The 25,746-nt window shown below is 41.5% G+C and overlaps 2 protein-coding genes across 4 annotated transcripts; one reads left to right on the forward strand and one right to left on the reverse strand.

The window, feature by feature from the left end:
• Positions 1–327: 327 nt before the first annotated feature.
• On the forward strand, positions 328–11,974 carry AK3 (adenylate kinase 3). Of its 3 annotated transcripts, XR_001331460.2 has the most exons (6): positions 328–616; positions 4,861–4,980; positions 8,342–8,514; positions 9,214–9,325; positions 9,413–9,578; positions 10,169–10,284. XR_001331460.2 is itself a non-coding variant. In XM_005522691.2 (5 exons), exons 1-5 carry the CDS (start codon positions 469–471, stop codon positions 11,743–11,745), a joined length of 684 nt encoding a protein of 227 aa, XP_005522748.1. In that variant the 5' UTR covers positions 328–468; the 3' UTR covers positions 11,746–11,974. The 3 variants fall into 3 exon arrangements, 2 of the variants coding, with proteins under 2 accessions (XP_005522748.1, XP_005522749.1); XM_005522691.2 differs by lacking the exons at positions 9,214–9,325; positions 9,413–9,578 and adding an exon at positions 11,622–11,974 and having other exon boundaries at positions 10,169–10,287; XM_005522692.3 differs by lacking the exon at positions 9,413–9,578 and having other exon boundaries at positions 10,169–10,291.
• Positions 11,975–15,624: 3,650 nt separating this feature from the next.
• Positions 15,625–25,329, reverse strand: CDC37L1 (cell division cycle 37 like 1, HSP90 cochaperone). The gene is made up of 7 exons (XM_005522760.3): positions 25,131–25,329; positions 23,550–23,831; positions 20,312–20,402; positions 18,275–18,390; positions 17,848–17,970; positions 16,787–16,942; positions 15,625–15,828 (listed from the first exon to the last, which is right to left on the reverse strand). The coding sequence occupies exons 1-7, from the start codon at positions 25,233–25,235 to the stop codon at positions 15,727–15,729; spliced, it is 975 nt and encodes a 324-aa protein (XP_005522817.1). The 5' UTR covers positions 25,236–25,329; the 3' UTR covers positions 15,625–15,726.
• Between the last annotated feature and the right edge of the window lie 417 nt (positions 25,330–25,746).

The raw sequence follows: 25,746 nt of genomic DNA on the forward strand, positions 1-25,746 counted from the left end.
TGGTTTAGCGATGGACTGGCAAAGCTGGATTACTTGTTGGGCTCGGTGGCCCTTAAGGTCTTTTCCAAACCGAGCGACTCTTTGATTCTCTGACTGAGAGAGGGCAGGGGCAGACGGCTTAGGGAGCAGCCAAAATGGGCCTCATGGGCAGAGGGGTGAGGGGAAGCTCGTCAGGGCCAGTGGTGCCTAAATGCGGTCCGATGCGGCGTTCTGAGATGCACTTTGCTTTAGTGACCTTTTTATTATCGTTATTCATTTATCCCTCCCTCCCTGCCCCCGTGCACTGACGTAAAGGATCTTTCCTTCCTGCCACTGATTGACAGCCGGAGAAGCTGCCGCTGCTGTTCCCTGGGAGGACCGGCCCGGGCTCCCCGGCGGTTCGTGGCGGCGCTCCCCGGGAAGGCGGCGCTCCTGCCCGCGCCCCCGCGGCCGGAGGAGCGGGAGCCGCGCCGGGAGCAGGGGGGCACCATGGTGGTGCCGCCGCTGCTGCGTGCCGTCATCATGGGGCCGCCGGGCTCCGGGAAAGGCACCGTCTCCGCTCGCATTATCAAGCACTTCGGCGTGAAGCACCTCTCCAGCGGCGATCTGCTGAGGGACAACATGCAGAAGAAGACAGGTAGGAATGGGGACGAGGGTAGGGATGTGTGCGCGGCGGCGGCGATCCCTCTTCCCGTCCCCGTCCCGCGGGAGCGGTCCCCGCGCAGCCCTGCGGGAGCCCCCGCTGACACAGCTCCGCGCCGGGGAAGGGACACACGCTCCTTCATTCCTGGGCACACATTCCTGCCCCCAGCCCCGCTCCTTCCCTCCCGTCCCCTCCCAGAAGGGACAGCGCCTCTTTAAGGGGGTTTGCTGCTTCCCAATCCCACTCTGTGTGACTTCCAGCCAGGCAGAGGCTGCGTGGCTTCAGACAGCTCTTCTGGAGGCCAGAGGCACTGAAGTGGGCCTCATGTCCGCAGCCGCGGGTCCTACACTTGCCAGCCTCTTTCGTGAACGTGTACGGGGTTATCTAGGGTTATCATGTTTTCCTTGTTTTGTTACACCTCATCGTTTCCTAGTCTTGAGTGCTTTTTGTAAGCAGCCAGTGGTTTTTGTACCTGTGTTTCTAAGCTCTGATAGTTTCTCGTGGTTTCTCATGGTTGCATCTTAAAAGAGAAGAATATTCACACCTTTTAAAGGCAGGGCAAGAGGAGGGGTTTTGGGCAATCAGACTTTTTTGGATGTTCATTTGATGGTTGGAAGTAAAGGTACCTAGAATTGTTTAACAACTGTTCCAAAATTAGGCCTAGTCCTGAGAAGGCTGGCATAACAGCGGTGCTTTCAAAAAAAAACAATGGGCAAAATTTTCAAACTGCATAGCTTTAAGAATTATTATTGTCTTATGAATTCGTATCATGCTAAGATTTCAGCATGGTCTGTGTTTACATACAGCGATGCTTGTACTAGGTAAAGATATTAATTATTCTTGCTGTGTAGTCCTACTTGACCTCTGGCCTCAGCTGAGATACCACAGTCCCTTTCTCTGGTGGATTTTTCAATGATGGACAGTTTCCTCCTGACTTCCATATCTGCTTTTCTACATGGTAGGGTGAAAAACCTCAAAAGAACCGTCTCAGGCTGCACATGATGAAGTGAGGGTATTATTATTTCCAGCAACTTCAAGCTGTAGAATATCACATTCACATGTGAGTGAATCACTGTAGTGTTATGCCTAGGAAACTGGCAGTCTTAGTTTTGGAATACTCATAAACATGTTTGGAGGTGAAGCAGTTGTGATGTGATTCCCACATGTCTTCACACAAATTCACACAAATTCTGCTTTCTCACTAAGGATAATCACTTTAGTACAGTTGCTGACTTTACCATAGTTGATGCTGTAGATGCTGTAAGTTAAGAATTTGCTAGGAGCACGCCTGTGTAGATATACCTGATTATCTTAATGCTATTTCTATTTGGTTTCACAATTGTAAGTTTTTATTTAGAGGGTCACAAAACTGTTCTGTTATGAACTTCTGGTGTAAGATCTGGTGGGTAGCCATCCCAAGAAAACAAAGGAAATGTTATTTTACCAAGTGCTTTGAGGTTTACAATGTTTACTTAATACTTTAAGTTTTGTGCAAGACCACAGAGCACCAGAATCATGCTGAAGGTTGTGTGAGAAGAGGAAATTGCAAGTGGAAATATCAATATTGCTTGAATTGAGGTGGGAGCCTGAAGTGACAGAAAGAGAAGTGGTTACACAAATAATTCCTGGTGCATTGGACAGATGAAAGACTGTGAAGGAGAGCAAACCTGTGAAATGGAAGTTTAGCAGACACATTAAAATCCAGAATATGAGGGAAGAAGCCAGTGGACAGTTTAAGAGGTGAAGTTTGCTCTAAATTAGCTACAGCAGAATTTACCAGAATCTGCTACTGAGTTTCTCATTCACTAGTAAACCCAGATGAAACTCTAGTGCAATTTAATTGAAAGTCAGTCAGTAGCTGCAGAAATGGTTCGCAGAGGATTGAGGTGAAGTATGAGGTAGCAGGACTTGGTAGTACACTGAAAACAGGAGAGCAACTGAGGGGCAACTCAGGGAGCCTTGACAAGACCAACAAGTTTTCATTATAGTAGAAGAGTGCTGCAATTTCCAGTTCTTTGTGAAATGAATTACAATAGGATGGGCAATTAAAGCCCTTGGAAAGTCAGATATGGTTAACAGTAGTTATATGGTGCAAATGCAAAATTTGCATTGTGTCTTGTGAACATGGACATTGTTGAGAAGTCCTGTTGGAAATGAGAGTCCTTATCATTCTGAAGTTATTACCATGTTCTTCTGGGTAGTGGAGAGTCTGTGACCACCACTCTAATGCTAAGGTAATTGTTCTGATTATGGCTAGAGCTTGATTGCTGTAATGTGGTCAGAACATGCCAATCCTTTGTAAAATCATGGAACATGGATACCTGTCATCACCTACAAATGAAAGAAACTTGTGTTACCTGTAATTCTGAAGATTGCCTGCAGACCCAACCTGAAAAAACACAGAACCAAACAAAACCCCATGAAGTCCCACTCCCAACAGGAGGGATGAAAAAAAAAAAAACTAAAAAAAAAAAAGAGAGAGAGCTGTGAGCTACTGTACCAACTTTTTGTCCTAATGTATGACTATTTGGGTATGGTTGTTCCTATTTCTTTCCTCCTATAAAGGTGACTTTATAAATGAACTGAGTTCCGTAGAGAGGGGCAAAAGGCAGCGTTTTTCAAGCTCTATTGGTCTAATTATAGCTTGCCATATTCTAAATTTTTCTGGGCCCAAAGACTCATTAATCTTTCCAAGGTAAGTTATAATTGTTCCGTGTGAACCTTGCCTTGTGCATATTTTTAGATCATTGTGGCTGGAGCAATGCTGCAACATGAATCAGTAGCAGCCAAGCATCAAGTACACATTAAAACTATCTAGACATGATTTATTCCTTCTCCAAACCTACTTTTGTGGGTTACATGGTTCAAAGCACACTAGACTAGGACTAGAATAATAAAAGAGGTATGAAGAAGGGAGGTAGGGAGAAGAAGAGACACTTTGTACCCAGGCAGACAGTCACCTTTCAGTTTGTGATGTGCTGGAGGACTCAGGCACCATAGTCTGACTCTTTTCCATACAGTGACTATGTTTTGAAGTCAGGACAAGGTGCACAGTGCATATTTCTAAATGGTCTTTGTACTTTTCAAAGCCTACTACAGATGTGAACACACACTAAGGGGAAATTGTTCCTTTATTTTGTTTTTTTCTCATCACCAAAGTTACTATTTGCATTATTTGAGGGCATGTACTGCTTTTCAGTTGCCTCATCTGAAGAAGGCCCTCTGTCCTGTTGCACATTCTATGCACTGAGTGATGGGAGTGGCATTTGTCATTGCTTTCTACTGAAAAGTGGTGATACCTTGTGTGGAAGATACGGGATGTCCATCCCATTTTCTCTTCTTTAGTTTTCTGTAACTGGGTCTAAACTGGCTGCAAGTAAAAGCTTCTGCAGATCCACAATTAAACCAGTCTAGCTGCTCTTCTGGGTTACTTAACATAATTGGGTAATTGTTTTATAAATGAAAGATATGGAAACTTCGTGCCTAGGACACAACCCAGGCAACTGAATTTCTTCCTGGCCATACCCATGATTTGGGTGAACTACAACATGCTACTGCCTGCCGTGTAGGAGCATGGTGTGATAGCTGGAACTACAATGCATGGATGGAATTTTAGTGAGACAGTGGGATAAATGACTGGTACTAAAGGTTAGTCAGTTCCATGGCAAAATACTAGTGTCCATGTGCTCCCATAAATAGTGTACACAATCTGTAATTCCTCTTGCAACTCTAGTAATCATAAAAATACGTATCTGGCAAGCGTGTCCCAATACAGATGGCTTTCTTAAATGCCAAAGGCATTTATATTTTTAATGAAGCCTAAGTTAGTAACTAGCCATTAAGCTGATAAAATAACTTTCTTTTCAGGAAGTCTGAGGGCTGATATCTTAATACATTTGTATCCTTTCTATTTCTTATTTTGAAAACTCTTGGCTAATGGCCTCTCCTCATTTTAGTTTTTGGAGACCTTCAAATTTCGAATAGTAAATTTATTCAGAATGTGTGAGGATAGAAGTGTGCTTTTCCCTACAGCTAGATCAAATTAATCTCATACATATTTTCATGGTCAGATCCTAGTTGATCATACAGATGTTTTTTAATTTTGGCAAGCATGCCGTCTGTCTTGTTTACAACTTCTCTGCGTCATCCCGATCAAAACAATTTTTTCTGCAGGCTCGTGGTCATTTTTTCCCTTGCTGGAGGTCAGAGATAGTGTAATGCAACTTTTACTTTTGCAGAAGTGGGAATTCTTGCCAAATCCTACATTGATCAAGGGCAGCTTATTCCAGATGACATCATGACACGACTAATGCTGAATGAGATAAAAGGTCTAGACCGGTACAACTGGCTATTGGATGGTAAGTTATCATGTTGGATATCACTATATATGGAGAGAAAACGGGTTCTGAAAACTTGTGACTACTTTGGTCACTGGTTGCCAGCTTGTTGTGAAACTTTCAGCAGATAGTCTGCCCCAGTTTCTTTGGCTGACAAATGCTTCCAGTGTATCCTGCCTTCAAAGCATTACCGGGTCAATTAACTCATGTTTAAAATGGTAGTTCAACATTCCAGAAAAATTTCAAAACTGGCAATTCTAGTATCTTTTATGATCATTCATATGGTATTTCCCCTGTTAAAATAGGCATTGAGAAGTTTCTTTTTAAAAGTCTTTTCTTATTAAAATCCTTGGGAAGTGGAAAACTTTTGAAGGATGGGGCTTTGGAATTATTTAAATAGCAAGGTAGGAATGTGATGCAGTAACAAGGTGAGTATGGAAAAGTAAGTGTGCAGCAGTGTAGAATGTAATAAAAAACATTGCTTAATTGTCCTAAAAGGTTTCTTTAATTTTCTGTCTGGTTCTGTTCTCCAGAGTGAGCTGCTTTGCAGTTCTGCAGTGTAAGCTCAGTGCTTCAGCATTGGCACTAGAGAGAAAAAGCATTTGCTGCTATCTTCATGAGCAGGATGACTCTTGTTATTCCAGCCCGTGGGAGTACAGTTGGATGCCCAGCACAAAAAGTGTCTAGGCTGGATGCATGTTTTTTCAGACTCTAGTCACAACCTGTCTCAGTAGATAAAACAAGAAAGTTATTGGTGTGGCTTTCTATTTAGAGGGAGTGAAAAACACACAGTGGTCTCTGTCCCTTAGTGGTTTATTATAGTTATATAGTTGCTCCTATGTACAGTGATATGTTTTGGTAGCTTTAGTCGCTCCCTGAGATAAAGGCTTCATTCCCACAGTAAACAGTACAATGGAACCTAAACAATAAAGCAAAGACGGCAGATACTGTGTTTTTTTTTCTTTAGTTACAGGTTCCATGTAGACACAGTTCCAGTCTTGTGGATCTGGATGTGTAGCTAAATAGCTGTGCCTGCTGGCAGCTCTCAGCAGGAGGACTGTGTTGAGACCGTAAGAGAATAAATCAGTTTCTGCTGCATCTTAATGTACTCCTTTAAACTTTTGGAGCAGAAATTTTGTCTGCATCAGCATTTGTAATGAGACTCAGTGAGTTACACTAGGGATAGCTCTGGCATAATGGCCTTCGTAGGAGCAACACTGTTCTGTTGAAATACGTTAACCCGAAATCTTTAGTTTGGTAACTGCAACAGAACAAACAGATGGGGTCAGTTAGCTGAAACCAGTTCAGAGCTGCTGAACTGCTTGCTCACTTAGCCAAACACTGATTTATTGCTTTACAATAGATTGGTGGCTTCTAGAGTCATAGCAGATGTAGCAGTGTGAGTCATATGTGTCTGTGGGTATAATCCATTTAGATTTATGTGCTGTCTAATCTAGAGAACTTCTCTAGATGAAGATCTCCTGGAATCTTTATAACTCATCAAAACTTGCAGACCTTTTCCTGTATAGAGAAAACACTATGTAGAAAATGCCAGTTCAATTTTAATGAAATGCTTTTGTAAAGAAACTTCAATTTGTTGAGGAATTTTCTTGTTACCCAGTACCAAGCAAACTCATTTTCCATCTGCATAACTTAGAAGCATGGTGGCTAACAGTAAGAAAGATCAGCAGCTCTTGAACAGTGTTCAGCAGCAGTGTTGAAGACCTGACTCTTCCTCTGCTCTTAACATTTAGAAGCACTTCCATGACATAATGTGAATGTGTGAGAAATAGGATGAGGGCAGCTCATAACTGTGATGCACACCAGTTGCAAGAGGCTTAATGCACTTGGTCTGAGTTAATCAACTCTATTTCTAATTTCTATTTCTAATGTTTTTCCTTACTCATGCAATGGCCAGATCAATCAACATTATGCAGGAGTTTCTCAAGCTTGTACCTATCAGTACTTGCCTTTATGGAGATGTTTACTTGTACAGCATGACGCAAACTGAAAGCTACTGAAGAACATGAGACTATGCTAGAGCTTTCTGAGGAGAGGAATTGTTCCAGTGAATATAGGATACAATAGCATGTTCTTCAGTAGCTTTGACCACTGAAGGTCTTGTGCTCAGTTTTTCATTTCAAATCCTTTGTGGAGACCTTGGCTTTCTTGTTCTTTGTTCCTACTGCACTCCTCCTAAGTTTCACTAGATTTATCTAATAGTTTAAGGCATACAGTAGGGAGCCACAGAGTTCATGGGGCAAAATGCAGCACCTTTGAAGTGAAAGAGACAGGTTCCTCAGCCTGAGTGTTCTCTCTCTCCTCTATCTGAGGATAGTTTGATACACTCAAACTTTTAGAACCCTTCTAAATCCTGGATTGTCTCTGGTAAATATATTTGGCTTACTGCAACTGAATTAAACAGTTATATACTGTTTTATTAGTTTTATTAACTGAATAAAACAGGTTTGTAATGGCTACCACCTTAAGCCAGACTTACACAGCTGTGAAAGTAAGAGATGTCACAGATGTTTCTAAGCTGTTCTGACTTCTGAGTGAAACTTTTCACTGGAGCTTTTATTATTCTTAATGTGTATACAATGCTTTTATGCACTGTAGTAGTATGTGGCATATATGAATATAGAGTCTTCTTGCACTTATTTGTTGCACCATTGGAAAAATGATTAGCTGAAATGAAGAAATGAAAGCTGGGAGGCATTTAAAAAGTTAAAATGCCGTGACACACTGATGATGCCTTGAGAGGCTACCTGGAACAGAGGCTAGACAGTGTTAAAGGAACAAAGTAGGTATTTATTAAAAAGCATTCAGGCATAAAAAAAGCATACCTTGGGCAGTACAAGAGCCTGGATGTGGCTCTGCCCAAGCTGGACCCAAGAGGGATGCAAGATGGATGACAGGTCACACGTTTTCACACTTTTATAAGTTTTGGTACATTTATATATTGGGGCTAATTGTCCAATTACAGCTTCAGGTTATGAAGTCCCATCCTCTCATATTGCTCTCCTCAATTCACTGTTGTTTATACTTTTGGGGCCTGAATCTGCAATGGTGTCCCCATGGTTCTTGGGCTGGAAAATGATTGTTTTGTCTAACTAAACTGTGAAGGGAACTTCCTAACTCTTTATATGAAGTTCAGAGTTATCTACCAATGCAGTGCAGAATCTGCAAAATATGAAAGCTTAAACTTAAGGTATCATTGAAAGATACTGGAAAATCTGATGTATCTTCCATCTTTATAGAATAGGACAAGGCTATTTGGCTTTTTTGCTGTGTAACTATTATTTTCTGTCATGACTCAATCCAGGTAATTTTTGCTATAACTCTGCTTTTTGAATTTTATGAAGTTGTTTCCTTTAAAAAGGTTTCCCCAGAACAGTTGCTCAGGCAGAAGCCCTCGATAAAGAATGTCAAATAGACACTGTGATTGACCTAGACGTGCCATTTGAGACCATAAAGTGTCGGCTTACAGCGCGCTGGATCCACCCTGCCAGTGGCAGAGTCTACAATCTTGAATTCAATCCTCCCAAAGTGCAGGTAAGCAATAAGCTTTGGTGTTGGCACTAAATAAGTGCTGCACTGCATTTGCTAGCTGCAGTAAAATATTGTTTGCATATGTTGCTTCAAAACACAGCAGTTCAGAAGAAAAAGGCTCATTTCATTTCTTGGGAGCATGGAATCTTTTTGGAAACACTGTGCTGGTATGAGGGTATGTTAGTAACATGGTAGAACCTCTTAAGCTGGTGGACAATGTATTTATTCCCTGCAGAGCAGAGTGGAACACCATGGTGTTTTGCAAGCTCTTATTAAAGCTGTTCACTGATCTGGAATACTGTCTGCCTTGCACACTGGCACAGGATCTGGGCACGGTCTTAGCCTCTTTGCAGCCTGTACAGTCCAAAATACAGCTTTCTTTTCCTTCCTCCAGAGGAGTCATGCTTTATATATAGGAAACACTAAACCACCAGTCAGAGGAATTCACTTAATGCTTTCCCTGTGTTTATATTTAATCAGGATGGGTTATTTTCAAGGGAAGAGCTGCTGTACTGCAAAACTGGATGTAGAAACTTTCAAGTCAGGGAAGCTTTTCAACAAATTTAAGAACTTATGTCTTGAGATATCCTAAAGAGGAGCTTGAAGATAAAGACTGTACATTGTTACTTTAATTTTTTCTGAGAACAAGGATTTGATTTAGTGCAACTCAGCTAAAACTGTATTTCATCCTTAATAACTTAGCTGTTGTGGCATCACATTTCACCTGGAAGCTCTATTAATTTACATCAGAAGCACAGCAGGCCCTGTAGTTTTTGGATTTGTTGCAGGAACAGAGGCCAGCTTGAAATACCAGGTAAGCACTGGAAGCGAGCAAATGGAAATAATGACTTTGTTTTATTTAAAACAAATAGTTTAAAACTGTGGTTATTTTCAATTGCAGAAGAGCACAGGCAAGATGGAGCAGAGAATTATCAGGCTTACCAGAGTAGGCTTCAGCTGCCAGAGCTTTGCTATTCGAACCGTTCTACCTTTCACTAATTAACAGACTTATCACAACACAGTGGGCTGCAATACTTAAAGTGAAAACATGGAAGAGAGCTAAACAGGTGAAATACAGTTGTCCCTCTTCTTTTAACAGACCTGCAAAATGCTTACTTAGAAGGAACGAAAGTTTACAAATTAGGTCCCTACCTCTGTAGGGAAAGCTTCAGCTGACTCTTATGCCATTTTTTGTACAAGTGTTGCTAAATGATAACTCTTCCATTTTGCAGCTTAAAATCAAAGGGCAATTAACTCCTTTGCCCATTTTAATATTGTCAAATGAAGGTCCAAGTTACTTCTTGTTTCCTGTTATACAGGAATGTATTACCAAAAATATCGTTTTCCCTTGTACGTGAAGGTTTTGTTTTCATGTTCCCTGCTTTCTATGAATGCTCCAGAGGACAGATTAGTCAAGTTACTATGATCTAATATTCATCGGCAATACTGAGAAAATATCTTTAACTGACAGACTGTTTTACTGGAAAGTCAACAACTTATATTCCAGATAAGAACACAGGCAGCAGCCTCTCTATAAGCAGAAATCTATACCCTGATTAAGTGGAAATTGATCATAATTTAAATAGAAAAATCACACGAAGCATGCTTAAAGAGAAGTAAGAAGTATACTCTGGTGTTTGCTTTTAACCATAATTAGGGCATTGATGACATTACTGGTGAGCCACTTGTTCAGCGTGATGATGACAAGCCAGAGACTGTCAGCAAGAGGCTGCAGGCTTATGATGCACAAACAAAACCTGTTCTAGAATATTATCGGTAAGTAATAAAATCTCTTCTTCCATATTTCAAAATCTTACTGTGCATCAGCATAGTGAGGAACAGATCTCTCCAGTCACAGAGTATATTATACCACAACAGTGAGTGTGGTGGGGGTAGTTGTGTAGCTGTCATGAACTCAGTAAGAAATCAAGCCAGTAGAATGAGTATGGTTTTCCAGTGTTGTATGAGACCTTCTGGAACCTGTGTGGTAAAACAGCTTATCACTGCAGCCAGCCACATTTAACTTTATAAAGAATGCTATGCATTATTCAATACATAGTAGTACTGAGCAACAACAGCTCTGGTGGGTGAGGTAACACAGGCAGTTCTTTTTTTTTTTGCAAGAACTTAAGAGTACTTTGTTTTTTATATGTATGGGTAGAAGCTCTTCTAACAAGTGCAAGGAGTCAGGAAGTGATACACAAATAGAGAAACTGTTGATGAGGATTTAAATGTGGCTGTTCTAAGATTGGACCCTGCTAGCAATACTCTTTGGGAATAAGCAGTTAATTCAGAATTGTCATTTGCATTGTGGAGTAGGAACAAATTACTAGTTTGTTTAAGAGTCAAAATTATACGCAATGTTTCTCTTAATGTAAAGTTGCAAGTGTCATACTGCTAATATATAGATACACCATGTCGCCATGTAGAGCTTTACCTTTACTTTGCCAAGACTAAGAAATCACATTCTGACAACATCAATGATTGTCCTTTCTGTATTTCCATATTCATTGTATTCTTCCAGGACTGGTGAGCAGAAAAATAGAAGCTCCATCTTTGGTGTGGTTAGGTTTTGAAGTTTTTCTAGATTGATAACAATATTCCTGGTTTTGTTAGATTTCTAAAGTGAAAATGCTTTAGAGCATCACAATAAGATGCCTGAGCTGTAACTGGTAATAACACACTTGACAGATAAAACTAGCTCCTACAACTAATTCAGAATAATGCTCTTGTGTCTGGTTATTTTGCTTGTCTTGATTCGCATTCTTTGATCCATGAGGTGCAGCCTTATAATACCTGGGTTAGTCACAGTCATGTGGACAAAGTCTGTACAACATGTGCTGTGTGACAACATTGCTACTTTACCCTGTTTATGATTAAGTGCTCTGCAGACAGCCATCAGTTTTATGAACTGATGTGGTCAATAGCCAGCTCTTTGAGGAACAGAGTAATGAATGTCCAGCCTGCATTTCCAATGCTACAGGTGTACTTGGTGCTACATCACATGCATATTTTCACACTTCTGCCAGGGTAATCTGCAAGTGAGGCAGGTATTTTGAAACAATTAAAGAATTTGACATATGTAATATTTTCTTCTTTTTCTTTCTTAGGAAAAAAGGGTTATTGAAATCCTTTTCTGGAACAGAAACCAATAAGATCTGGCCACATATCTATGCTTTCCTTCAAACCAAGTTGCCAGATGTGAGCCAGAAAGATGCTGCCAACCCCAGCTGAAAATAGGTCAGGCTTCTGGTCATCTGTCATAATTCACTCCTGATTACATGGGATTCTGCAATAAAGGATTTGTCCAAGTAGTCTACCAGACTCATCAATAATTAAAGTCCAATGCTGTCTTTAACCTACATTATGGTAAAATTTTGTTGCCTGTGGTTATAATTTTAATGCTGTATTTTTTTATATTAAATATATTGAATTTGAAAAATACAGTAACTGTCTTTAGCAACATCAGGTACTCTCGTGTCTTTTATTTGGAAAATACATTTCCAGTGGTGATTGGTGAAGGAAATACATTTCAGAATACAGCTTAATTAGAAAGCACATTGACTGATTTACTCAGTCAGTAAACAAAGCAATGACAAAGACAGGAAAGCATGTTTCTTGAACATGTAGCTAGCTGGAGCTAGCCAGAAGCTGTGAAGAACAATGACCACTGGTCTGCAAAAACCAGTTTTTCAGACCAGAGCTGGTGTGTATGGAAATTGATCTTATGGAAAGGTTAGATTCTTGTTTGCTTGCACAGATGTGACTTGATTTTGCTCACCATAAATTACATTTAGCACCAGGGCAAATTATCTAAGCAAGTAGTATGTTTGTATTTCTGCTTTCAGAGCAGCGATTTTGCAGGCTTGGGAAATGGAGTGTCAATTATGTGTAACACATTTGATAAAGCCTCTGTCTTTGTGTAACCCTGTAAGACTTTATCAGTAAAAAGACAGCAGATACTGAACAGATTATGTGTAATCTGGTAAATCTGTAGCTAGATGATCTTGACCAGGGAATGTGCCTGTTCTGCTGTCCTTAAAAACAAGTGGTCACTGATGCCAGTGACTGATTTCCAGTGGTCAAAATATTAACTTTGGCATATTACTGTAGCAATTTTTATTGTAGCAACTGGACTGGTTTTCCTGAGATTCTTGTCTCTGACCAGCTCTTGTGTTTATTGACTAGATAACTGGAAAGACAAACCTCCACAGCCCACACTTTTTAACAGCCCAGGGAATGCAGACATTGCTATTTTTCAGTGGCAGTTTCAAGAGTCAGCTAAATGTGAGGAACAAATAACTCTAAGTAATGTCAGAAGTAGCTGTGTCCTAGTAATGCAGGTTCCAGTCTCCTTTAGCAGTGACTGTAAACAGCACAAAACAGTGACATACCTTGGTTTGTCACCATCTGCACATCCAATTTTAGCATTATGAATATTGAGACATATTTGAGTGTAAAAAGAGACAGTCAGTGTAGAATTTGCGGTATTTCCCCCTTACTATGAATGAACAATATAAGCAGCAACTATCACTACAGTTTTGTTTCACTTAAAGAAAGCTGGCCAAGAAAATTGACCACTTGTACTATCATTTTGAGGATGTGTCTACATATTACAGTGAGAAACTCTAACTGCTTGTTTTTTACATTTTGGTGTCAATAAAAAACAGCACTTTTTTTTTTTTTTTTTTTGCCAGCATACACAAATTCCTGTGAGCCAGAAGGAGCAAGGGGAGGGAATCACATTATTTGACACTTATGCCTGGCACCATCCAGTTTTATCCCCATAGAAACTTAAAAAATAGCTTACTCTGTTTAACAGGTTGCTAGATCAACAGCTGTATTGCCAAGGGTAGCAGTTGCAAGTCACTGTGTTACACTGCCCTTACTATCCCTTGCATACAACATTCAGTTAAAAAACAACCTGAAGTTACTTGTTTTCTGTTAAGTTTCCCTTAATAATTAACTAACTATTAAGGAGGAGGCTGTTTATTTATCCTTTCCTGAAGTATCTGTCAAACTTAACAAGATGCAGTAGAAATTTTTATTTTTTATCTCCCAATTTGCATGTGGGACAGAACTGCTCTTTGCTCTTTATCTTCAGGCTTTTTGCAAAAGAAGGCTAGAGAGCAGAAGTCATATGGAAAGCTACTTCTATGAGTGGATCTGCTGTTGCATTGGTACTAATACTCTGGTATATTCTGCAGACTTAAGACTTTTCCACATCTTGGCTGTAGGCAAAACAGAAAATTACTGGATTCTGTTTCACAGAATCAGAATCATTAAGGTTGGATGAGACTTCCAAAATCATTGAGTTCAACCTCTGACCACCAGCACCCTGCCAAATAACTTACAGCGCTAGGTGCCATGTCCAGTCATTTCTTAAACATTTACAGGGATGGTGACTCAAACACTTCCATGGACAGTCCATTCCAATGCTTGACAATCCTTTCAGTGAAGAAAGTCCTGATGTCTAAGCTGAACCTCCCCTGACACAGCTTGAGGCCATTTCATCCTGTCACTTTGTAGCTGAGAGAAGAGGCCAAGCCCCACCTGGCTACATCCTCTTTCAGGAGTAGACAGTGATAAGGTACACCTGAGCCACCTCTTCTCCAGCCTAAACAATCCCAGCTCTTCTCACAGGACATGTGCTCCAGACCCTTCCCCAGCTTCACTGCCCTTCTCTGGACATGCTCCAGCAGCTCCGTGTCCTTCTTGGACTGAGGGGCCCAAAACTGAGCAGAGGATTTGAGGTGCAGCCTCACCAGTGCTGAGTACAGGGGACAACCCCTGCCCTGCTCCTGCTGGCCACACTATTGCTGGCACAGGCCAGGATGCCATTGGCCTCCTTGGCCACCTGGGCACTGCTGGCTCCTGTTCAGCTGCTGTCACCAGCACCCCCAGGGCCTTTTCCTCTGGGCAGCTTTCCAGCCACTCTGCCCCAGCCTGTGGCACTGCCTGGGGTTATTTTGCCTGAACTAAAAACTAGAGGTAAGCTATGATCACTGAACTTGTGAAATCAATATGCCTTCCAGACCTTACATACAATTAGAACAATTCAGTAATGAATTGAGAGTGGGTACTGATACCATTACCCGAGGCATAAGCTGTCTTTGCTAGTCTACCAATTGCAGGATACATTTTTACAGACAGACCTGCTGTAATAGCAGAAAGTCAGAAAAGCACAGTAGAGTTTTGGAGTGCAAGGTTCTGTGGAAGGCCTTATCGAGAAAATGTATTTGGATTTCCAGCTTCTTAAACAAGAAGCTTTTAATGGTTTTCGACTTAATGTTTGAATTGACAATGTCAGAAACCCACTCTGGTTGAGTAGCATATGAAGTGTCTTTCAAACACTGCATGACACCACCCCACCCCCCCGACATGTGACCTGTAGTACAGCTTTTTGTTTAAACTGAGGTCTTAGCCTAATCCTTGTACAAGTTTCCTTCATAAATTACTTCTACCATAACAAGACATGGTTTAAAAAAAATAATCTGAAGTTAGCTTGATGAACAAGAAGAGAATCAGACTCCCAGAAATCATACAACCCAGCACTCATTTGTAGACAAGCATTGCTTATGTTTTAGGATTAAACCAAGTTATGTTTAATGAAAGTACAATATAACATTTAGATCCCCTTAGTAGAGGTAGAAAGCCAGTGTTTTAATCTAATCCATTCAGATCAGAAATACTGATACCAGATACTGATTTATTGCTATTAGTGATAACCAAATTTGAGAGCTTATACTGTCAGCAAGGTAGCATGAATACAGTTGCGATCTCCAATACTCAGAGTAAAACATATCCACATCTGTAGTAAGACAATAGCAGATTCTACCAAGAATCTGCTGCTTCTTGTAAACATTGTATTTGTGCAGATGTTTAATTTCTAAAGTCATGAAAGGCAAGGTTAGTAGCAGAAAACACATCCAGTTTCACATTCGGCAATAAAAGAACCCTGCTCTTCAAGGACAACTAAAAACCTAGCAGCACATTTCAAACAATATTACAAGTTCTTTCCTTAATTACCCTTCAAAGTCCCTCCCCCCTGCCCAAATCAAACAAAAACAACAAAAATCTGACACGAAAAATAAAGTGCAGTACCCAGAAAAATAAGTGTCAAGAAAATAGCCATGTTTGTTTCTTTGGGGAAAAAAAAAAACAAACAAAAACAAAGGGGAAATAAAAGAGTACTTGGCCTCAGTCTTAAAAGTACTATAATGTGTCCATCATTTTGGATTCTTCTTCATCTCTTTCTATCACAGAGTTGAAACTGCAGACATCTGTGTTTATGGAACCTTGCAGATCTCCTGTGTTCTGCAACAGATGAAAAATTGACAGCTTTATACTCTGTAATTGTATAAATGGAGGGAAAAACTGAGTGAGAGAGAAACAAAGAAGACTGTTTGTGGTGTCTATCTTATGATGAGACAAATTTACAATAGAAAGTAAATCAGGACTGAAAACATCATCAACCAGTACTATGTCACTGTCTCAAGAATTTTTAAAATTTGCTACCGTAGCTTGTATTTGGTCTTCGTATTTTTAGCACCTAACTGCATACTTACATAAAACTCAGGTGTTTGATCTACCTCTGAGAGGTACTTTAATCAAATTATTTCAAACAAGTACTTTCAGTTGTGACTACTTTCTTAATAAATATTTTTTTACAATCTTTTAAGTTGTTTCTTTATTCCAGAATATGGCCATAACTGGAACTACAAAAAACACCTAAGTAGGCTCAGTTTCCTTTTATCACAAAGGGAGACTTTCCTTAGGCTTGACTTCTCTTGCCCAGAGAAGTTGTGGGGTCTCTGGCACTGTTCAAGACCAGGCAGGATAAGGCTGTGAGCAGTCTGGTCTATGAAAGGTGTCCCTGCTGTGGCAGGGAGTTTAGAACTAGATGATCTTTAAGGTCTGCTCCAAAACAAACCATTTAGTGATTCTCTGACTTACTTGACTGATCCCATGATTTTACACTACTTGTGGTGATGACTGGGAATACAACTCTAAGATCTGATCAGTTTGGTCAGGCAGTGTTTATTTTAGGCATGAAAATGTAAAAGCACTGAACAAACATATACTTTTGACATTATGCTGATAGTGTGTGAATTCCAGCCTATATATGCCTTGTGTATTAATAAGGCTGCATGATATATCCCAAGCACTAGCAATTCAAGAAATAATCCTCTTTATGTCTCAGAAAGGTACAGCTTCTCTAGGCAGGACCTAATCCTGCTTTGGTTAAATTAAATTTTAGAAATAATAAACCTACCTGAAAAAAAGATGCCCACTCTCCCACACAACCAGGACTGACATTGAGATCATGGAGTAACATGGTTTGAAAGCCATGTGATTGTGACCAGATTCTCACTCTTGTCTTGAATGCCTCAAGTTCATTTTTAAAGGCCTCAAAGTAGCCTTCTCCTGTCTGCAAAGAGAAAAATGAAATATTTGTTCTTCAGCCAGATTTGATTTTGAATTGTAGATACACAGCGCTGAAAAAAATCCATGCAGTAATGACGTCTTATACCTTTTGGGGAGTAACAACCGTGAACAACTCAGGAATAATATTAGTCTATTTAAAATTACATTTCAGATAGATTTCTTTTTAAGATAATCTGTAGCATTTATATGCATAAGTAAAGTAACTGATTTATCTGACATCATGTAAAACTAAATCTTTCATTTATTCCAACTCAGAAGGTATCCTTACAACAGCTGCTTGTTGAAGCCCTTTGGTCAAAAGCAAAGCACAAACTAACTCACATTTTAACTACACTCATTTAGGCAATATTAAGATCCATCTGAATCTCGAACAACTGAACACAGTCTACAACAAATCACAGTTTCACTTTCCCCACCTTTTTCCTGCACAGCTCTGGATTGCCCTATTTCAGTCATGAGAAAGGGACACTATCTATATATCTGTCCCACTGTAAAGGGCAGATGAAATGGAAAAGTTGTGACAATATGTAACTACACTTTGAAAACATGTCTAATTAGTCAAAAGTCAGACCAGTTAAAGACCAGTCCATGTTTGCTGTTGTTACTTAGCTATTACTCGTCTGTAACACCTGCTGTCCCCCTGCTGCATTTTGCTTTCTGCCAGCAACAAGAAAAATCCACTAAGCTTTCATTTTCAACTGGAATTATACTGGAATTATAACGAAGTATTCTCTCTAGAAAATAATTTCTAAAAAAAACACTTTCCCATAAGCCTAAATCAGTCAATGAATTATTTAGCCTCACATGGTTAGGAAGAAACCCTCTCTAAAACACTGGTCTCTTGTACTGTATCAAGGTTTTCTCACATTATTACCCATGTTGACTTACTTTGGCTTTTTGGAAAAAGAGACGAAAACATCCTCTTGGATCCACATTGCAGCTTCTGGCAATTTCTATAATAAACTGCATTACAACTGCTTGGTGTGCTACTTGCTCCATCAGAGCTCTTTTCTGAAAAAAGAAAAAAAGAAAAAAAATAGAAAAAAAAGTTGAAGTTCTGATTTAAAGTTTCCTGTGATTATATTTCTAAAATTCAGGAGCATTTCCTTTTGCTCCAGTTCCTAAGCAGATGTGAACTGATGCTTACAGAAGCAAGAGGATTCAAAGTTAACTGTGTCTAGACATAAATGTGACAATGCACTATCAATAAAGTAGAGAGGGTTGGAAGAACAGTTAAACAGCTAATGAAGTTGGTCACCTTCCTACTGTGCAAATGGAAAAACGCGTCCTTCTAGAGATTTAAACATCTTCATACCTGTTCAGCTTCTAGATGAAAACACCACAACATGAGATACCTAGATGTTTCTTCACATACAAGGTATGGATGATCAGATAAAAACCTTTGACTATCGTCCCATCTGCTCAGCATGCCTAATAAGAGAAATATAAATAAGAAATTAAGATATTCTAAGCAGATAAAATTATTTAATGCAGCAAGGAAGTTACTTGCACTGATACCCAGTATACATAAAAACTTGGCAATTTACTAACCTCAGAATGACAGCATGCAGCTAAATTTGGGGGTTTTAGTTAAACCATTAACCAATGCTGAAAGAACATTACTGGAAGGCATAATTAGACTTTGAAGATACTAAAATTAGATTATAACAGTCATGCATTTCTAGTAATGCCGATAATTTATTTTTAATCAGTTCTCATATACTAACAGAGAGCTGTAGGTATCTACTACAACACCAAATAGCTTAAAAAGTTTATGGACAGAGATTTATATTAAGTGATTCTAACAAACACATATCCTCTAAATGTCTGCAAATAAAAACACAAAGAACAGAACCTGTAATCTGTCAAAAATTAAAGTACTTCTAAGACATACTTTGCTAGACTTTCAGAAAAACTCAAATTAATTATACAAGCAGCTTGATCTCAAAAAACAAAGCTACACCAGTATTGGAAAGTTAATCAAAACTTTGAATTGTGGTATCATGGCACAATCTTCAGGTAACAAGCTGAATTTAAAAATGAGAACTCAATACTCAGAGCACTTCTTAAAACTGTCCTTCAAGTACCTCTGACAGTCATTATTGGCAACAAGTACCAGATGTACAGCTTCACCCATCTATCAGCATACAATTATAACTGGGCTAAAGATAATTCAGTGGTAACAACCAAAGCTGAACTTAATTCTAGCAAACAGCTTTTATTTCTTTTGACTGTTTTCAAGTTACTCTTTTTAAGTTCTTTATTGCTTTGAAGTCAGAGCAGGATCCAGAAGCAGGACTCATGCAATATAGCCAAGTCCACACTGCCCCTTGGCAGCAGCTAGCATGGAACAAATGACTTCAGGAAGCATTAATATACTGTGGCTTTCTACAATGGACTTATGTATCGTAAATTAAAATAGTAACATGGCTTTGAACTCAGGAAATGTAAAATAATCACCTTCTGTAAAAAGGTTGCTTCTGTAACAGTCTAATTTGAATTTAGACAAAGAGTAATTTTGCCCAACTCAGCTAGGAAGCCTAAAAGATAGCCTCTTTTTTTATGTGCTGACATGCACAGCAGGGGAGATGTTTTCTAATTCCAATGTTATTACACTGAACAGTTAAGGTACTTCAGAGAATATGTGCCTATTACTCCTATTTGCATACTCTGACGGTGTTGTGCCTTGATACTTGAACGGCTTGCTAAGGCTAATAGGGCTCAAAGCCCTTTCTTTAAAATAGCCTTAAGGCCCCCAGAAGGAAAAGAACTCAGTGAAAACAAGTTTGTAAGAACATTGAATGTGGCAATCTAGTCTTATTCTTGATTGTTCCAGAATTCCACATATGGCTATACTATACTACAGCATGAAACCAGCCTGAATGACAAGCACTTCAGAGAACCATAAAAATTTCAGATACAAGATCAGCTTTGTGCTCAGTCGGGTTTAGCAATTACAACAGAGCTAAAGTGACACCTAGTGGATAGTATAGTTTACTAGCATACTCTCAGTGTAGGCGTTAAACATATCCATTTAATCAGCAGTTACCCTTATAGATTAACAGGCAACAGAAAAACATTTAATAAAACATTTAATTTAATCTCCTTTAAAGAAGGAGAGAGCCATGGATGACCCATGCACTTCTCAATACATGACTTGTATTTCCAGGAATGTCCCTGCCTTTTCCCACTGGTGTGGAGTATCCCTTTAGTCCTGATATAATAAAACTGAACAGTCTGTCATTTAGGTCTTTCATTTATTAGCATTCATTCTGTACAAAAAGGAGCAAACCAATACAAATTCCGTAGTAACCACAAGGTGGTTGGAAAGGTGTTGGAAAAACAGACTCACCAAAGTGTCTAATCTTTTGTTCATGTTTTTGCATAAGTGGTTCAGACACAGCTTCATCTTCAATTTCTTTTCTTTTTTGATTAATAAAACTCTGAGGAAGAAAAAGATTGTACTGTCACAAATTCCACACATACTGTTTAGTGATATAAAGGAGCTATTATTCACAGAATGACTAGGTTGTAAGAGACCTTAAAGATCAGAGTACAACCCATGCCCTAACACCTCAACTAAACCATGGCACCAAGTGCCACATCCAGTCTGATTTTAGACGTTATCTCTTTCTGTCAGTTGCTGCCTGGATAAAGAGACCGACCCCCACCTGCCTACAAGGACCTTTCAGGAAGCTGTAGAGAGTGGTCAGGTCTCCTCTGCGTCTCCTTTTCTCCAGGCTAAACAACCCCAGCTCCCTCAGCCGTTCCTCACAGGGTTTGTGTTCCCATCCCCTCACCAGCCTCGTTGCCTCCTCTGGATGTGCTCAAGGGTCTCAATGTCCTTCCTGAACTGAGGGCCCAGAACTGGACACAGCACTCCAGGTGTGGCCTCACCAGTGCCCAGTACAGGGGGAGAATGACCTCCCTGCTCCTGCTGGCCACACCATTCCTGATCCAGGCCAGGAGCCATTGGCCTTCTTGGCCACCAGGGCACACTGCTGGCTCATGTCCAGCCGGCTGTCACCAGCATCCCCAGCTCCCTTTCTGCCTGGGCACTGTCCAGACCCACCATCCCCAGCCTGTAGTGCTGCAGGGGGTTATTGTGGCCAAAATGCAGGACTCGGCACTTGGACTTATTTAACTTCATCCCATTGGACTTTGCCCATCCATCCAACCATTCCAGGTCTCTCTGCAGAGCCCTCCTCCCTTCCAACAGACCGACACACACTCCCAGCTTAGTGTCATCTGCAAATTCACTAAAGAAAGACTCAATACCCTCATCCATGTCACCAATAAAAATATTGAACAGGACTGGCCCCAGCACAGACCCCTGAGGGACACCACTGGTCACTGGCCCCCAGCTGGATGCAGCACCGTTCACCACCACTCTCTGGGCCATCCAGCCAGTTCCTAACCCAGCACAGAGTGCTCCTGTCCAAGCCATGGGCTGCCAGCTGTGCCAGGAGTGTGCTGAGGGAGACAGTGTCAAAGGCCTTACTGATGTTCAGATACACAACATCCATTATAATTTAATATATTACTACTGAAATGGCTATGTTCTAATTTCAGACTCTCATCATATTTGAGAAGGTTTATTTTTTTAGAAAGTGCATTACCTAGTAACAGAATTTGAAAATCTCTATGGTCTTCTGTATTCAGATAGGAACTCACTGATCTGTTAGTCAGGAGAATTATGTACATTGCAGCCTGGATCAGATCAATCAATGAAATTAGGAGGTGTGATAGTGATGCCAAATTGATTTTTTGCTTTCATATATTCCTTATGTATATTTGTAGCTCTGTAGCCTATTGTTGTATAACTGTATAGATACATAGCTAGAATTTTATCTACTAAGTTAGCAAGAAAGACAAAACACCTAAAGGCTCAATCCTAATCTTGGTTCTTCTGAAACCAAGGACAACACACCATAAAGAACTAGAGAGGAAGGGGGGGGCTTCAGAATAAAGTCGAACCAAGAGGGGGAATTACCTCAACATCTGTTCCTAATTGGGCATTCTTGTAAATTACACAAATTTACTAATTTTATAAAAGTGTAGTTCCTCTATGTCACATGTGTACATTTGGTGCAATTTTCAGCATGTATTTTGGTGTGTTGTGCACCTGATGGGACCCTTCATAGAAAGCTAATCACATTTATCACCTGTGCCTAGCTTGTGACTTTAGGGCTCAAAAAAAGGCAAGGATAGCTGTTAAAAATAAACTTTGAAATCAAAGATGAGATTCTACTATTAAAAAAGTTCATGCTAAATAATTTGTATTACAGTAGACAGTATTAGAGGCACACCAACAGTTTCATATTCTGGGTTGGATAGGGCATTTAAAAACCACAGAGTTTCAACCCTCCTGCCCAGGCAAGAACATCTTCCACTGGATTAGGCTGCTCCAAGACCTGTCCAGTCTGACCTCTGTTGCTTCTAGGGATGGGGCATCTACAGCTTCCCTGGGCAACCTGTTCCAGTGTCTTGACACTCTAACAATTAAAAAATGTCATCCTTCCATCCAATCTAAACCTACTATCAGTTTAAAGCCACTCCCTCTTGTCCTGTCACTACAGGCTGTGATGAAAAAAATGCCAAAAAACCTTTCTCTCCATCTTTCTTCTAAGTCCCCTTTAAGCACCGAAAGGTCACAGGAAGGTAAATAAGGACTCCCTGGAGCCTTCTCTTCCTCAAGTCGTACAACCCCAGCTCTCCCTCACATGTTTGTGAAAACATGTTTGGCTTTCTGGGCTGTGAGTGCTCATGGCTGGGTCATGTCCAGCCTCTTACCCACCAGCACCCCCAAGTCCTTCTCAGCAGGGCTGCTCTGATCTGCTCATCCCCAGCCTGTGTTGATACTGGGGATTGCCTTGACTGAGGCGCAGCACCTTGCACTTGGCCTTGTTAAAACACGTAAGATCCCCATGGACCCACATCTCCATCTTGTCCAAGTCCTTCTGGAAGGTTTCCATCATGTCTGATAATTACACCACTCAGCCTGGAGTCGTCTGCAAACTTGCTGAGAGTGCACTCAATGTCTCTGCTTAATTTTAATGAAGACACTAAATAACACTGGTCCCAATACAAACCCCTGGAGGACACCACTGGCCCCTGATGTCTATTGGGACTCTGAGCCACTGACCACTACCCTTTGCATGCCACTAACCAATCACTTTCTTATTCACCTAACAGTCATCAAACCCATATCTTTCCAGTTTAAGATATTGTATGAGATCACAACAAAGGCTTTGCACAAGAACAGATAAATGACACCTCTAACTCTTCCCCTGTCCACTGATGCTGTCACCTCATCATAGGTCACTGATGAGGCCGCTGAATTGGTATGGCAGGACCTGCCCTTGGTGCACCATGCTGGCTGTCCCAAACCACCTCCCTGTCCTACATGTGCATTAGCACAGCTTATAGAAGGGTCTATTCCATGATCTTCCCAGGCACAGAGGTGAGGGACATAGTATGTTTTTGTGCTGTACAGGACACAAAAGACACTCAGAGACTAGTAACAACTGGAATGAACAAAAGAGGCTAGCACTTGTTTCCATAATAATGCACAATAATGTAGGTCCTACCTTATTAAAAACTTCTTTACTAACAGGATCCGTGTTCCATAGATTCTGTCGTTCCCTCTGGTTTAGTGCTTCCTCTTTTCTTCTCCACTCTTCCTCTCTCCATCTCAACTCGGCAGCTTCTGTCCTTGCTTGAGCAGATTCCTGATCACAGGATTCTGAATTATGCAGTGCTAAATTACCAAATTTTTGCTGGGCTTCTGCTAGGTTCCATGTGCATTCTACAGAGTGCTTCACAAACTCTCTTTCTTTTTGGCAGGCTAATTCAATCCCTTGGCTGTATGTCTGTGAGGAAAATCAGACATGCTATTTATGGAGAGAAAATTATTGGTTTACAGTTTCTATAGAAGTAGACTGGCCTAAATCCCAGAGTAATAATAATGCATCTGGAAGACACCTTAGATATGCATCATTATAACAGCATAACTAATGAAGCATGGCAACGTACAGCTGTGTCTTCTAGAAAGATATTTTCAATTCAAGCCACCTTAACTTTATTAAGTGTATTTGCAAAATCACGGAGCATGTACTGCTATCAGTAATAGTCTCCAGACTGTAAAAATACCTCTGAAATAGCTGAAATCCCTCTGGCTATCTTAGGGCTGGAATATTAGCAGCAGACAAGCATGAGAATACTCTGAATATACATTTCTGATAAGAAAGTACTGGGTTTGTGATGTTAGATCAAATAGAAAAATCACTGCATGCATTTCAGTATTATTACCTAAACAGATGACCAACATCTTCTCTTGAACTGACACTAGAAGTGGTATTTAAGTTATAAAGTGGCCAAGGCCCAGCACAAACACGTGCTCCTTTTGGTCAAATCTGTTGAGGATGTCACCACTCATAGCTGCGAGAAAAAAGGGCCATCTCAAGCAACCCTGCTTACATTATTTCCAGGTGTGTGCTCAGAATTCACACTCAGTAATTCAAGAAATTATCCTCTACAGCATATGTCATGCCTTTCCCAACAACGGTGAAGAAAAAATGCATCCATATGCATTAGTTCCTTAGCATTAGCCTTCCACAGCCACGTTATGAAATCTGCAGTGCTGATAGCCTCTGGCAGGGGCACACGAAGGACAATTTGTAAAAGATTATCTGGAGGAAACTTTAACTCAAGTAAACCAAACTTATTGTCCCAACTTTGGGAATTACAGCATTTTTATTTCCGCAGTAAAAAGAAGAGAATTCCACCGTTGGAAAAGTAACGTAATGGCAGCTGCTCGCGGGAATACACAGAATTCCTTACAACGCGTTTAGAAATCGCCGCCTCGCCCCGGCCAACAGAGAAACACACCGCCTACCTATCTGCTCCTTCGGCAGGGGACGCTGGGATAACTCCAACCCAGCTCCTTCCGCATCGCCTGCCCGCGGCGGAGCTGCTACCAGCGCGGGCGGCGCCAGACCCCACCCGTCCCCACCGCCCCTCAGAGCCCCGCCAGCCGCTCCCGCACGGCCCCGTCCCGGCACGGTGACCCCGCTCCCCGCCGCGGGCCCCGCCGCCCGGCACCGACCCACGCCGCGCCCCCGGGCGCCAGACGCGGTGCGAGGGGCCGGGGCAGCGGGGCCGGGGCATACCTGCACCTCCGGCAGGCGCTGGCGGAAGGCAGCAGCCTGTGCCCGCTCCTCGTCCTCCTCCTCTGGGGCGCCGCCGTCCCGGGAGCGCGGCAGCCACAGCGCCATGCCGGGTGCTGTCCCGGCGGCGCGACTCGTTCGCCGGAACTGGGGAAGCGACACTTCCGCCGATCGGAGCGCGGCCGGCAGCGCCCGCCCCCGGCGCGTCGGGAGGAGCGGGGGGGGGGGGCGCCTCCGGGCAGCTAATGAAGGCAGCGGGGGCGGGCACTGCCGCGGCTCCGCCTCTGCCCCGGCTCCTCCCCTGCCCCTGCCCCTGTCCGTGTGCCTGCCCGTGTCCCTGCCCCTGTCCGTGTCCCTGTCTCTGCCCCTGTCCCTGTCCCTGTCCCTGCCCGTGTCCCTGTCCCTGTCCGTGTCCCTGCCCCTGTCCGTGTCCCTGTCCCTGTCCGCGTCCCTGTCCCTGCCCCTGCCCGTGTCCCTGCCCGTGTCCGTGTATCTGCCCCTGCTCGCACCACTTCCCCTGACTCTGCCATTCCTGGGGTGCTGTCTGGGCTGTTTTAATAGCTTGCCTCTCATCTGGGAATAGAAGTTAGCATAAAATAAGGCCATACCTTTGTGATAG

The sequence above is a fragment of the Pseudopodoces humilis genome, chromosome 4, assembly GCF_049639895.1.
Source record: "Pseudopodoces humilis isolate 2021_Gansu_Grassland_sample_001 chromosome 4, ASM4963989v1, whole genome shotgun sequence".
Classification (NCBI taxonomy): domain Eukaryota; kingdom Metazoa; phylum Chordata; class Aves; order Passeriformes; family Paridae; genus Pseudopodoces; species Pseudopodoces humilis.